At 39.1% G+C, this 14465-nt stretch overlaps 1 protein-coding gene across 1 annotated transcript in view; it reads right to left on the bottom strand.

Annotated features, from left to right (window-relative positions):
- Nucleotides 1-8971: 8971 nt before the first annotated feature.
- LOC114889413 (zinc finger protein 383) overlaps nt 8972-14465 on the bottom strand; it is a 49125-nt gene continuing 43631 nt past the window's right edge. Inside the window, exon 6 of the mRNA XM_029212692.1 lies at nt 8972-10249. Within this exon, the coding sequence (XP_029068525.1) occupies nt 9387-10249 (863 nt within the window). The 3' untranslated portion in view covers nt 8972-9386. The remainder of the gene's footprint in view (nt 10250-14465) is intronic.

The raw sequence follows: 14465 nt of genomic DNA, 5'->3' as shown, positions 1-14465 counted from the left end.
CCATTTCTCTCATTACTTAACCAAGGTGTTAAGCATGACTGTCACAACTGTTCTCCATTAAACCAGAAGTATGATATTATTTGATATTTATCTTATATTTGTAACCTGAATTTTATCACCTAAATATAATGTTCACATGTTGATTCCTACATTAAAATATTTTTTGTTAGGAAAAAAAAAATGAGCCATGGTTATTTACCCATTCCTGTACTGGTGGATATTTAAATTATTTTCAATGCTTTGTTTTCACTGAAACACTGTACTGAGCATTTGTTCTAGGTGGAATTGCTCACTGAAGAGTCTGTGAATTTCAGCTTTTAATGGGCACTGAGACTGTCTGGATAAATGTTCTTTCCCAGAAGCCACCCATGAGGGTGCCTTTTTCTACCACAGCTGCCAACACATGACCACTCAGAACCATCTGTCGCCCGTTGGACCATTAGTCTGCAGCTTCAGGGAATAGACTATGTTTTCCTCCCCTTCTTCTTGGCTGCTCTTTCCTTTTAGAATTTCTATGAGATGAGAATACAATAGACCTTCAGATTTCTCCATGATCTTCAGCTGTTGCTTCATACTTGCCATTTGCACTGCATCCTGGCAAATTCCTCAGATCTATCTTCCTGTTTAACATGTCCAACTTAAACTGTATTTATTCTTCCATCCAGCCCACTTACTATACTGTTTTTATTTCAGTGATTTCACTTTTTATTTCCAAGTTATTTTGCTGATCAGTTTTAAAGAAGTAATAACCTCTCACATCTCTCTGAGTAATTAGACTCATTCTAACATTCTGCCCTATTTGCTTTATTAGCCCTATCCCCTGGTTCTATAATTGTTTAACTTTTTAACTACAAGCTACCCTGGATGTTGCAAAAATAGTAGAGAGTTTCTGTGTGTTAACATCTTCCCCCAAATGTTAACATCGGAAATAATTATAGCACAATTATCAAAACCAAAAAATTAACATTATACAATACGAAGTGGTTTTCTTCTAATAGGATATTTATACTTAACATATCTTTGTGCTTATGATTTAAACTCACTACTCCCTTCATTTTAAAGGATCCTATCTATTTTGTTTTCCTCTTCTTTTCTTTCCTGCCTTTGGTTCTACTCATTTGTTTAGTTTTCTTCTCCTCTAGTGGTATAGAATTTTAATCTCCTTTTGCCCTATTTATTTATTTATTAACATCTTTCTTGGAGGATAATTGCATTACAGTGGTCTGTTAGTTTCTGCTTTATAACAAAGTGAATCAGCTATGCCACATTTAATATTATTCCTTGCTTTCTATTTGTTTGATATTTTAATATTGCTATACCTGAATCTTTTAACATTTTCCTGTGATATCTTTTTTAAAAATCCCTGTATTTGCAACCTGTACAAGTCTGTTTTAGTTGTTCCTTAAAAACAGCATGTAGCTCAAAATTTCTTTTCCAATCTTAGAATCTTTCTTTCCATCCAATAACTCAACACGTTATTTTATTGAATTAGTAATAATAGTAACATTAATTTGAACAATTATGATGTGCCAGGCCTATGTGTAGTATTTTACATTGATTATAACAATGGATTATACCATTTCATCCTAAGAAATGTACAATTATTCATATTTTTTAGATGTGAAAAGTAAGACCAGAAAAGGTACTAGAAAGCTTTGCCCAATGTTACACAGAAAGTGGAAAGCAAGAATTTGTACCCACAAAGACTGGCTTCCAAGTCCACAAGCTTAGTCACTATGATATATTGCTACTTTTGGACTCATTTTTTTAAAATTCTGCTTTTCTTTTTCCCTATGCCTTCAGGCATTTTTGATCAGTTTTCTTCCTCCATTTATTTAATTCTATATGGAAAAGTCACTATTCCCCCTCAAGCTACATCCTCCGACCCAGTTCAAATATTGAATATTGGGCTTCCCTGGTGGCGCAGTGGTTAAGAATGTGCCTGCCAATGCAGGGGACATGGGTTTGAGCCTTGGTCCGGGAAGATCCCACATGCCAAGGAGCAACTAAGCCCATGCATGTGCCACAACTACTGAGCCTGCGCTCTAGAGCCCATGAGCCACAACTACTGAGCCCGAGTGCCACAACTACCGAAGCTCGCGTGCCTGAAGCCCGTGCTCCGCAACAAGAGAAGCCACCACAATGAGAAGCCCATGCACAATAAAGAGTAGTCCCCACTCACCACAACTAGAGAAAAACCCATGTGCAGCAACAAAGACCCAACACAGCCATAAATAAATAAATAAATAAATAAACAAATAAATAAAAAGAAAGTACAGTTCATCCACCGGGGAAGGTGGGAAGGAAATTAATAGAAACTGTCCCTGGAAAAGCTCAGACAGACAAAGACTTTCTAGACAAAGACCTAATAGGCAAAGACTTTAAATCAATTATTTTATATATGTTCAAAGAGTGAAAGGAAACCACAAGAACAATGTTTCACCAAATAGAAAATATCAATAAAGAAAAAGAATTTACAAAAATGAACTACATAGAAATTCTGGAGCAGAAAAGTACAATAATTGGTATGAAAAATTCACTAGAAGATTCAATAGCAGATTTGAACAGGCAGAAGAAACAATTGGCAAACTTGAAGATAAATCAAATGAAATTATCCAGTCTGAGGAGCAAAAAGAAAAAGAAAAATGAATAAGAGACCTGTGGGACGTTTTCAAGCATACAAACATACATAAAATGGTAGTCTCAAACTGGGTAGGGGAGAGGAAGAAAGAATATTTGAAAGTAATGGCCAAAAACTTTCCAAATTTGATGAAAAACATGGATCTACACATCTAAGAAGCTCAAGAAACTCGAAATAGGACAAATTGAAAAAGATTCACAGGCAGACACATTATAATCAAATTGTTGAAAGCCAAAGATAGAGAATATTTAAAGCAGTAAGAGAGAAGCCATTCATCATGTATACGGAATCATTAACAAAATTAACAGCTGATTTCTCATTAGAAACCATGAAGGCCAGAGGCAATAAGATGACATATTCAAACTGCTGAAAAAGAAAAACCAAAATTGTCAGTCAAGATTTCTATAACCAGTTAAACTATCCATCAGAAATAAAGAAGAAATTAAGACGGTCCCAGATGAAACTTCATCAGTATTGACCTGCCCTTCAGGGAATGCTAAAGAGAGCCCCTCAGGCTGAAACAAAATGACACTAGACACTAACCCAAATCCACATGAAGAAATAAAGAATGCCAGTAAAATAACTACATAGGTAAATACAGAAGTCAGTATTAGTGTATATTTGGTCTATAACTCATTTTGACCCCTATATGAATTAAAAGACAACTGCATGGGGACTTCCCTGGTGGTTCAGTGGTTAAGACTCCATCCTCCCAACACAGGGGGCCTGGGTTCAATCCCTGGTCAGGGAACTAGATCCTGCATGCTGTAACTAAGGGCTCACATGCTGCAACTAAAGATCCCACATGCTGCAACAAAGGTCCCACACGCAGCAACAAGGATCCCGTGTGCCACAACTAAGACCTGGCACAGCCAAATAAATAAATAAATAGTTTTTTAAAAAGCCAATGGCATAAAAAAGTAATTATAAATCTGTATTGATGGCCACACCTGTAAAAAGATGTAATTTGTGACAATAATAAAAAGAGGGCATAGAGCTGTAAAGAAGTAGAGTTTTTGTATACTACCGAGGCAAAGTTGGTATTAATTCAAACTAGATTGTTATAAGTTTAAAATGTCAATTGTAGGGAATTCCCTGGTGGTCCAGTGGTTAGGACTCAGCACTTTCAGTGCTGGGGCCCAGGTTCAACCATAGTTGGGGAACTAAGAGCCTGCAAGCCACACTGCACGGCCAAAAAATAATAATAATAAATAAAATAAAATGTCAATTGTAATCCCAAGAAATCACTAAGAAAAAAATATATATATATATACAGAAAGAGAAATGAAGAGGGAATCAAAATGGTACACTACAAAAAAACTCGATTAAAAATAAAAAATGGCAATAATTTGAGGAACAAAACATGTATAACATATGAAACAAATAGCAAACTGGCAGAAGTCCTGTCTTATCAGTAATTATTTAAATGAAAACAGATTAAACTCTCCAATTAAAAGGCAGAGATTGGCAGACACGATTTTTTAAAAGATCTAATTGTATGCTGTCTACAAAAGACTCACTTTAGATGCAAAGACACAGTTTCAAAGTGAAAAGATGGAAAAAGACATTTTATGCAATTAATAATTCAAAGAGACTTGGAATTGTTATAATATTAGACAAAATAGACTTTAAACCAGAAAACATTACAAAAGACAAGGACATTATATATTAATTAACGTGTCAACCTATCAAAAGATATAACAATTGCAAACATACATACAACTAACAACAGAGCCCCAAAATATATGATGTAAAACTGACAAGATTGAAAGGAGAAATAGTTCAATAATGGCTGAAGACTTCAATACCCCACATCCTTTAATGGACACACGAGATAGAAGATCAACAAGGAAATAGAAGAATTGAATAACACTATAAACCAACTAGACTGAACAGACATATATAAAACACACCATCCAACATCAGAATAAACAGTTTTCTCAAGTGTACATGAAATATTCTTCAGGACAGACAATACATTATATCACAAAACAAGCTTCAATAAATGTATAAACTCTGAAACCATACATAGTATCTTCTCTGACCAAAATGGAATGAAATTAGAAATCAACAGCAGAAGGAAATATGAATATTCACAATACATGGAAATTAATTCACATTCTTAATCAAAGAAAAAAATCACACCAAATTTAGAAAATACTTTGAGATAAATGAAGACAAAAACACAACACACTAAAATTTATGGGCTACAGCTAATGCAGTACTCAGAGGGAAATTCATACCTATAAACTGCTACATTAAAAGGAAGAAAAATTTCGAATCAATAACCTAACCTTCCACCTTAAGGAACTAGAAAAAGAAGAGCAAAGAAATGTAAAGTAAGCAGAAGGAAGGCAATGATAAATATTAGAAAGGATATAAACAAAAAATAGAAAAACAGTAGAGAATCAACAAAATCAAAAGTTAGTTCCTTGAAAATATCAACAAAATTGGTAATAATAGACTAAGAAAAAAGGGAGAAGATTCAAGTTACTAATATCATGAATGAAAGAGGAGACATTACTACTGACCTTACAGAAATAAAAAGGATTATAAAATAATATTATGAACAATTTTATGGTAACAAATTAGATGACCTAGATGAAATGGGAAAATTCCTAGAAACACACAAACTATCAAAACCTATTCAAGAGAAGTATGCCTTTCTATGACAAGAGATTGAATCAGTAAACAAATAACTTCTGTTATGGACTAAACGTTTGTGTCTCCCACAAAATTAATATTGAAGCCCTAACCTCCAACATGATGATATTTGGATGTGGAGTCTTTGGGAGATAATTAGGTTTAGATGAAGTCATGATGGCAGGGTGCCCATGATTGGACTAGTTAGAAGAAGAAACCAGAGAGTGCACCCTGTCTCTCCCTCTCTGTCTCTCTTCTCTGCCATGTGAGGATACAGCAAGAACAGACACCATATCTGCTGGCCCCTTGATCTTGGACTCCCCAGCTTCCAGAACTGTGAGAAGTAAATGTTTTTTGTTTAAGCCACCCAGTTTATGGTACTTTGTTATAGCACCTTGAATTGACTGAGACAACTTCTAACAAAGAAAAGTTAAGAATAAGATGGCTTCGCCAGTGAATTCTACCAAACATTTAAAGAAAAATTAACAATACTTCTCAAATTTTCCCCTCAAAAAGAAAAGGAGGGAACACTTCCTAACTCATTCTATGAGGCCAATATTACCCTCATATCAAAGCCACTTATATACATCACAGAAGAGAAAAACTACAGACCAATACTGTTTATGAATATAGATGCAAAAATCCTCAACAAAATACTAGCAAATTGAATCAAGCAGCTTATTAAAAGAATTACTGTATGCACCATGACTAAATGGAATGTATCCCAGAAATGCAAGGCTGGTTCAATACTGGAAAATCCGTTAATGGAATACATTATATTAACAGAATGAAGGAAAAAGGGCATGTATGGAAATACCTATAACTAATATCACACTTAATGGTGAAAGCTTTCCCTTCTAAGACAAGAAACAATACAAGAATATCTGCTCTCAAAAGGTCTCTTAAACATTGTCCTGGAAGTTCTAGCCAGGGCAACTGGGCAAGAAAAAGAAATAAATGGTATCCAAATTGAAAAGGAAAAAATAAAACTATCTATTCACAGATAATATGATCTTATAGAAAACTCTAAAGAATCCACTAAAAAACCATTAGAGCTAATAAACGAGTTCAGCAAAATTGCAGGATACAAAATTGATATACAAAACTCAGTTGTATTTCCATACACCAGCAATGAACCCAAAAATGAAATTAAGAAAACAATTCCATTTACAATAACATTAATAAGGTGCTTAAGAATAAGTTGAACTAATGAGGTATAAGACTTGTACACTGAAAACTACAAAACATATTGTTGAAAGAAATTAAAGAAAACCAAATAAACAGAAAAGCATCCTGTGTTCATGGACTGGAAGACTTAATGTTGGTAAGATGGCAATACTCCCCAAAGTTACTGCAGAGTCAGTGCAATCCATATCATAATCCCAATAGCTTTTTTTGCAGAGATGGACAAGCTGACTCTAAAAGTCATATTGTTATTGCAAAGGAATGGCCAAAAATATCTTTTTTCTTGAAGAACAAAATTGGAGGACTCACATTTCTTGTTTTCAAAACTTACTACAATGCTATAGTAATCAAACCAGTATGGTACTGGCACAAAGACAGACATATAGATCAATGGAATTGATGTTGATTTTTTTTTTTTTTTGGCCATGGTGTATGGCAGGCAGGATCCTAGTTCCCTGACCAGGGACTGAACCCGGCCCCTGCTGTGGAAGTGCAGAGTCCCAACCACTGGACTGCCAGGGAAGTCCCAGCTTAGTGGAATTGACTTTAGAGTCCAGAAATAAACCCATACATATGGTCAACTGATTTTCAGGAAGGGTTCAAGACTAGTCAATGGGGAAAGAATAGTCTTTTCAACAAATGGTGCTGGGACAATTGGGTATCAACATGCAAAAGAACTAATATGGACTTCTACCTCATACTATATACAAAAATTGATTCAAAATGGATCAAACTTAAATGTAGGAGCTAAAACTATAAAACTCTTAAAAGGAAAAATAGGTATAACTTTTTGTGACTTTGCATTATGTAACTATTTCTTAAATATGACAGCAAAAGCACAAGCATCAAGAGAAAAGAATAAATTGGACTTCATCAAAATTAAAAACTTTTACACATCAAAGGACACCAACAAGAAAACGAAAACACAATCCAAAGAATGGGAGAAAATCTTTGCAAATAATATATTCATAAGGGCCTGGGATTATATAAATAACTATTACAACTCAAACACAAGAAGATAAACAATTTAAAAATGGGCAAAGCACTTGAATAGACATTTCTCTAAAGAAGATATACAAATGGCCAGTAAACACATAAAGAGAAGTTCAACATCATTAGTAATTAGGGAAACGTAAATCAAAATCACAGTAAGATACCACTTCACAGCCACTAGCATGGCTATGATTAAAAACAAAATAAACAAACAAACAAAATATGGGAAATGACAAGTGTTGCTGAGGATGTGGAGCAAGTGGGACCCAAATACATTGCTGATGTCAAGATTAAATGGATCTGTGGAAAACAATTCAGCAGTTCCTCAAACAGTAAAACAGAATGATCATATGACCCACCAATTCCACTCCTCCATATATACCCAAAAGAATTAAAAGCATATGCTCAATGAAAAACTCGTATATGAATGTTTATGGTAGCATTATTCATAAAACCCCAAAACTGGAAAAAATCCGAATGTCCATCAACTTAAAAATGGATTTAAAAATGTTGTATATCCATACAATGAAATATTGTTTGGCCATAAAAAGAATGAAGTACTAATATATGCTACAACATAAATGAACCTTGAAAACATTATGCTAAGTGAAAGAAGCCAGACATAAAAGGGCACATATTGTCTGACTCCTTTTATATGAAGTGTCCAGAATAGGCAAATCTATAGAAACAGAAAGTACATTAGTGGTTGCCGGAGGCTGGGGGAGGGGGAGAATGAAAAGTGACTGCTTAATAGTAATGGGGTTTCTTTCTGGCCTGATGAAAATATTCTGGAATCAGACAGTGGTGATGATTGTACAACATTGTGAATATATTAAAAACCATTGAATACTATACTCTGAAATGGTTAAAATGGTGAATTTTATGTTTTCTGAATTTTACCTTAATAAAAAAAATGTTTAAACAGAGTGATTCTTTGGAAAAACATTTTAAACAAATCTTTATTTTTTGAAGGTATAAAGATGACACAATATCCTAGTCTTGGATTTGCTTTAAAATACTTCAGGACTGTGTGTGAGGGAGCAGGGTGGAATAGAAGAAACAAAATTCATCATGAATTGATTACTGAAGCTAGATGATGGGGACATGAGTGTTTGTTACACTCTTCCATTTCTGTATTTGTTTGAAATTTTCCAAGTACATGTAACAATCCAATGTACAAGACAATTAAGCCCAGTTTTTTACAAGTTTTAAAATACCCAAGGGACTTTACTGGTGGGCCAGTGGTTAAAACTTTGCCTTCCAATGCAGGGGGTGCAGGTTCAATCCCTGGTTGGGGAACTAAGATCCCACATGCCTCGCGGCCAAAAAACCAAAACATAAAACAGAAGCAATATTGTAATAACTTCAATAAAGACTTTTAACAAAATGGTCATCGAAAAAATCTTAAAAAAAAATAATTAAAAAAAATACCCATCAATTCTACTCCAAAGTATATACCCAAGAGAAATTAAAGTATATGTCCACACAAAGATATGTGTACCCAAATGCTCACAGCAGCTTTATTCATAACGAACAAAACCTGGAAATCCTGGAAATAACCCAAATGTAAATGTCCATCAACAGGTGAATGGACAAACTGTGGTTCATTCAAATAATGGAATACTACTCAGTATTACAATGAATGAACCTCTGAATACATGCAAAAACATGGATGCAGACATTGAGTGAATAAAGTTCTATATGAAAGATTACATATTGTGTAATTCCACTTATATGATATTCTATAACTTGCAAAATCAATCTATGGTTTTAGAAGTCAGGATAGCGACTCCCTTTGTGGGGTAGTGAGTGGAAAGAAGCATGCAGAGGTCTTTTGGGAGGGCTGAAAATGTTCTATTTCTCCATCTAAGTGCTGTTGATCTGTCCTCTTTTCTGTATAAATACTAATAAATGCCATACATCATTAAGCCTGATCCATGTTGTGCACCTCAGCACCCATGCCCTGGCACTCTCCCTGGCTGTGGAAGGCACCTGCACGTGCAGAGCCCAATCCTGGAAGCCTCTCCCTGCAGTGCACTTTCTGGTGCGTCTGCAGGTGGACTCTCTGACTGAAGCCCTTCCCACACACAGCACAGGGGTAGGGCTTCTCCCCTGTGTGCACCCTCTGGTGCCTCTTGAGGGCCGAGCGATGCCTGAAGTCCCTCCCACAAGCCTCACACCTGTAGGGCCGCTCTCCCGTGTGGACCCTCTGGTGGATACCCAGGTCCTTGCTCCAGCTGAAGCACTTCCCACAGGCCTCGCATCGGAATGGCCTCTCCCCAGTGTGAACACGCTGGTGCAGGTAGAGGCTGGCTCTCTGGCTGAAGCCCCGGCCACATGTGTCACACACATAGGCCTTGTCTCCTGCGTGGTCCTGCTGGTGTCGTGCCAGCGTAGAGCGTGAGGTGAAGCCCCGGTCACATACCTTACAGGCATGGGGCTTCCTTCCTGTGTGGACACTCTGGTGGATCTGCAGGGCTGCCCTGCGGCTGAAGTCCTTGCCACAGTCAGAGCACCTGAAGGGTTTCTCACCTGTGTGGATGCGCTGGTGGATAGAGAGGTTGGAGCTGCGGCTGAAGTCCTTCCCGCACACACCACATCTGTAGGGCTTCTCGCCTGTGTGTATTCGCCGATGTATGGACAGGTTGGAGTTACGGCTGAAGTCCTTCCCACATTCCTCACATTTGTGAGGTTTCTTTCCCATGTGGTCCTTCCTGTGCCTTCTCAGAGAAAATTCTGAGTTGAAGACTCCGGAACACTCCATGCTTCGGCAGGGCTTGTCTCCTGGAAGGAGCACAGGAAGGTTAAGGTCTGTTGTCCTTTCACTGAAGGCTCTTCCACCCCCGTCATATGGAGAGGGCTTCTCTCCCTTACGGGTTCACGGGTGAATTAGAAGGTTTCTGAGCTGGCTGAAGTCTTGGCCACACTGGGGATAGCTATAAGGTTTTTCTCCTGGAGATACTGGCCAAGAGAGAATCCCATCATTCTCATCCCTGACTCCTGGGACAAAGAAAATTAGATGACGAAAGTGAGCAGAGGTTTTGTCTGAGGCTGCACGGTACTCCTGGACATACTTAGGCAGTACTGGTAAAGCAAAGAAGCTTCACTGAGTGAAGAAGTGTTGCTGCTGGTCTCTATCCTCCTGACATTAGGTTTTTCATTTTTGCTTCAAGGGGAATGGGAAGATATTGGGGACCTTTTCCTTAGTCAAGGAAACTAAATGTTACTAGAAACACCAAGTCAAATTCTATGAGCTATAAATGGGTTAATGTTGTCAAAGTATGATTATCAAAAAGTTAAAAATATAACTTTCATACAATTATGGAGTGAACAACTGTCAAAATTTTAATGAGGAACTAAGAAAATGGTAATGCTGGTTCCAAGTGAATTTGAGGAGCTTGGGCATTTAATGCTTTCATAAAAAAAGGTATGTGGGGGGACCTTCAAGATGGCGGAGGAGTAAGACGTGGAGATCACCTTCCTCCCCACAAATACATCAAAAATACATCTACATGTGGAACAACTCCTACAAAACACCTACTGAACACTGGCAGAAAACCTCAGGCTTCCCAAAAGGCAAGAAAATCCTCATGTACCCGGGCAGGCCAAAAGAAAAAAAGCAAAACCAGAGACAAAAGAATAGGGATGGGACCTGCACCTCTGGAAGGGAGCTGTGAAGGAGGAAAAGTTTCCACACACTAGGAAGCCCCTTCACTGGTGGAGATGGGGGGTGGGCAGGGGGGGAACCTTCGGAGCCACAGAGGAGAGCGCACCAACAGGGGTGTAGAGGGCAAAGCAGAGAGATTCCCACACAGAGGATTGGTTCCGAAAAGCACTCACCAGCCCGAGAGGCTTGTCTGCTCACCCACCGGGGCAGGTTGGGGCTGGGAACTGAGGCTCAGGCTTCAGAGGTCAGACCCCAGGGAGAGGACTGGGGTTGGCTGCGTGAACACAGCCTGAAGGGGGCTAGTGCGCCACAGCTAGCCGGGAGGGGGTCCGGGAAAAACTCTGGACCTGGCTAAGAGGAAAGAAACCATTGTTTCAGGGTGTGCAAGGAGAGGAGATTCCTTCCCTGTCTGCCCACAGAAGGCAGAAAACTGCCTAAACAAGCTCCAGGGACGGGTGCGAGCCGCGGCTAACAGCTCGGACACCAAAGACGGGCATGAAATGCTAACGCTGCTACTGTAGCCACCAAGAATCCTGTGTGCAAGCACAGGTCACTATCCACAACCCCCTGGGAGCCTGTGCAGCCCGCCACTGCCAGGCTGCTGCACTGTCAATTGCAATTATAACTACCGTACCCCTCCCTCCCCACCCCTTGCCCCCGCCCTCCCCCTCCCCAGCATGAGTGAGCCAGAGCCCCCGAATCAGCTGTTGCTTTAACCGCACGCACCCTGTCTGGGCGGGAACAGATGCCTGAGGGCAACCTACACACAGAGGTGAGGCCAAAACCAAAGCTGAACCCCAGGAGCTGTGCGAACAAAGAAGAGAAAGGGAAATTTCTCTGTGCAGCCTCAGGAGCAGTGGATTAAATCCCCACAGTCAACTTGAGGTACCCTGCATCTGTGGAATACCTGAATAGACAGCAAATCAACCCTAACTTGAGGCGGCAGACTTTGGGAGCAACTGTAGACTTGGGGTTTGCGGTCTGCGACTGACTTGTTTCTGATTTTTACGTTTATCTTAGTATAGTTTTTAGCACTTGTTATAATTGGTGGATTTGTTTACCGGTTTGGCTGCTCTCTCTTCTTTACTCTTTTTATTTTTTAATTTTAATAATTTTTAAAAAATTAAATATTTTATTTAATTTTCTTTCTTTTTTTCTCCCTTTTCTTCTGAGCCATGTGGCTGAGAGGGTCTTGATGTCCCGGCCGGGTGTCAGGCCTGAGCCTCTGAGGTGGGAGACCCGAGTTCAGAACACTGGACCACCAGAGACCTCCTGGCCCCACATAATATCAATCAGTGAGAGCTCTCCTAGAGATTTCCGTCTCAATGCTAAGACCCAGCTCCACCCAACGGCCAGCAAGCTCCAGTGCTGGACGCCTCATACCAAACAACTATCAAGACAGGAACACAACCCCACCCATTAGCAGAGAGGCTGCCTAAACTCATACTAAGTTCACAGACACCCCAAAACACACCAGCGGACACGGCCCTGCCCACCAGAAAGACAAGATACAGCCCCACCCACCAGAACACAGGCACCAGTCCCCTCCACCAGGAAGCCTACACAAGCCACTGAACCAACCTTACCCACAGGGGGCAGACAGCAAAAACAACAGGAACTACGAACATGCAGCCTATGAAAAGGAGACCCCAAACACAGAAAGTTAAGCAAAATGAGAAGACAGAGAAATATGCAGCAGATGAAGAAGCAAGGTAAAAACTCACCAGACTGAACAAATGAAGAGGAAATAGGCAGTCTACCTGAAAACGAATTCAGCATAATGATAGTAAAGATGATCCAAAATCTTGGAAATAGAATGGAGAAAATATAAGAAACGTTTAACAAGGACCTAGAAGAACTAAAGAGCAAACAAACAATGATGAACAACACAGTAAATGAAATTTAAAATTCTCTAGAAGGAATCAATAGCAAAATAACTGAGGCAGAAGAACGGATAAGTGACCTGGAAGATAAAATAGTGGAAATAACTACCGCACAGCAGAATAAAGAAAAAAGAATGAAAAGAATTGAGGATAGTCTCAGAGAAGTCTGAGACAACATTAAATGCACCAATATTCAAATTATAGGGGTCCCAGAAGAAGAAGAGAAAAAGAAAGGGTCTGAGAAAATATTTGAAGAGATTATAATTGAAAACTTCCCTAACATGGGAAAGGAAATAGTCAATCAAGTCCAGGAAGCGCAGAGACTCCCAAACAGGATAAATCCAAGGAGAAACATGCCAAGACACATATTAATCCAACTGCCAAAAATTAAATACAAAGAAATAATATTAAAAGTAGCAAGGGAAAAGCAACAAATAACATACAAGGGAATCCCCATAAGGTTAACAGCTGATCTATCAGCAGAAACTCTGCAAGCCAGAAGGGAGTGGCAGGACATATTTAAAGTGATGAAAGGGAAAAACCTACAACCAAGATTACTCTACCCAGCACGGATCTCATTCAAATTCGAAGGAGAAATTAAAACCTTTACAGACAAGCAAAAATTAAGAGAATTCAACACTACCAAACCAGCTTTACAACAAATGCTAAAGGAATTTCTCTAGGCAGGAAACACAAGAGAAGGAAAAGACCTACAAAAGCAAACCCAAAACAACTAAGAAAATGGTAATAGGAACATACATATCAATAATTGCCTTAGGGGCTTCCCTGGTGGCACAGTGGTTAAGAGTCCACCTGCCGATGCAGGGGACACGGGTTCATGCCCCGGTCCGGGAGGATCCCGCATGCCGCGGAGCAGCTGGGCCCATGAGCCATGGCCGCTGGGCCTGCGCGTCCGGGGCCTGTGCTCCGCAGCGGGAGAGGCCACAACAGTGAGAGGCCTGCGTACCACAAAAAAAAAAAAAAAATTGCCTTAAATGTGAATGGGTTAAATGCTCCAGCTGAAAGACTGGCTGAATGCATACAAAAACAAGACCCGTACATATGCCATCTACAAGAACCCCACTTCAGATCTAGGGACACATACAGACTGACAGTGAGGGGATGGAAGAAGATATTCCATGCAAATGGAAATCAAAAGAAAGCTGGAGTAGCAATTCTCATATCAGACAAAATAGACTTTAAAATAAAGACTATTATAAGAGACAAAGAAGGACACTACATAATATCAAAGGATCAATCCAAGAAGAAGATATAACAATTGTAAATATTTATGCACCCAACATAGGAGCACTTCAATACAAAAGGCAAATGCTGACAGCCATAAAAGGGGAAATCGACAGTAAATAACAGTAGTGGACTTTAACACTCCGCTTTCACCAATGGACACATCAGCCAAAATGAACATAAATAAGGAAACACAAGCTTTAAATGA

The sequence above is a fragment of the Monodon monoceros genome, unplaced genomic scaffold (genome assembly GCF_005190385.1).
Source record: "Monodon monoceros isolate NGI ecotype Baffin Bay Population unplaced genomic scaffold, NGI_Narwhal_1 Super_Scaffold_10, whole genome shotgun sequence".
NCBI lineage: Eukaryota > Metazoa > Chordata > Mammalia > Artiodactyla > Monodontidae > Monodon > Monodon monoceros.
Note: the sequence above shows the minus strand (reverse complement) of the source record. Positions and strands in the feature narration are given on the sequence as shown.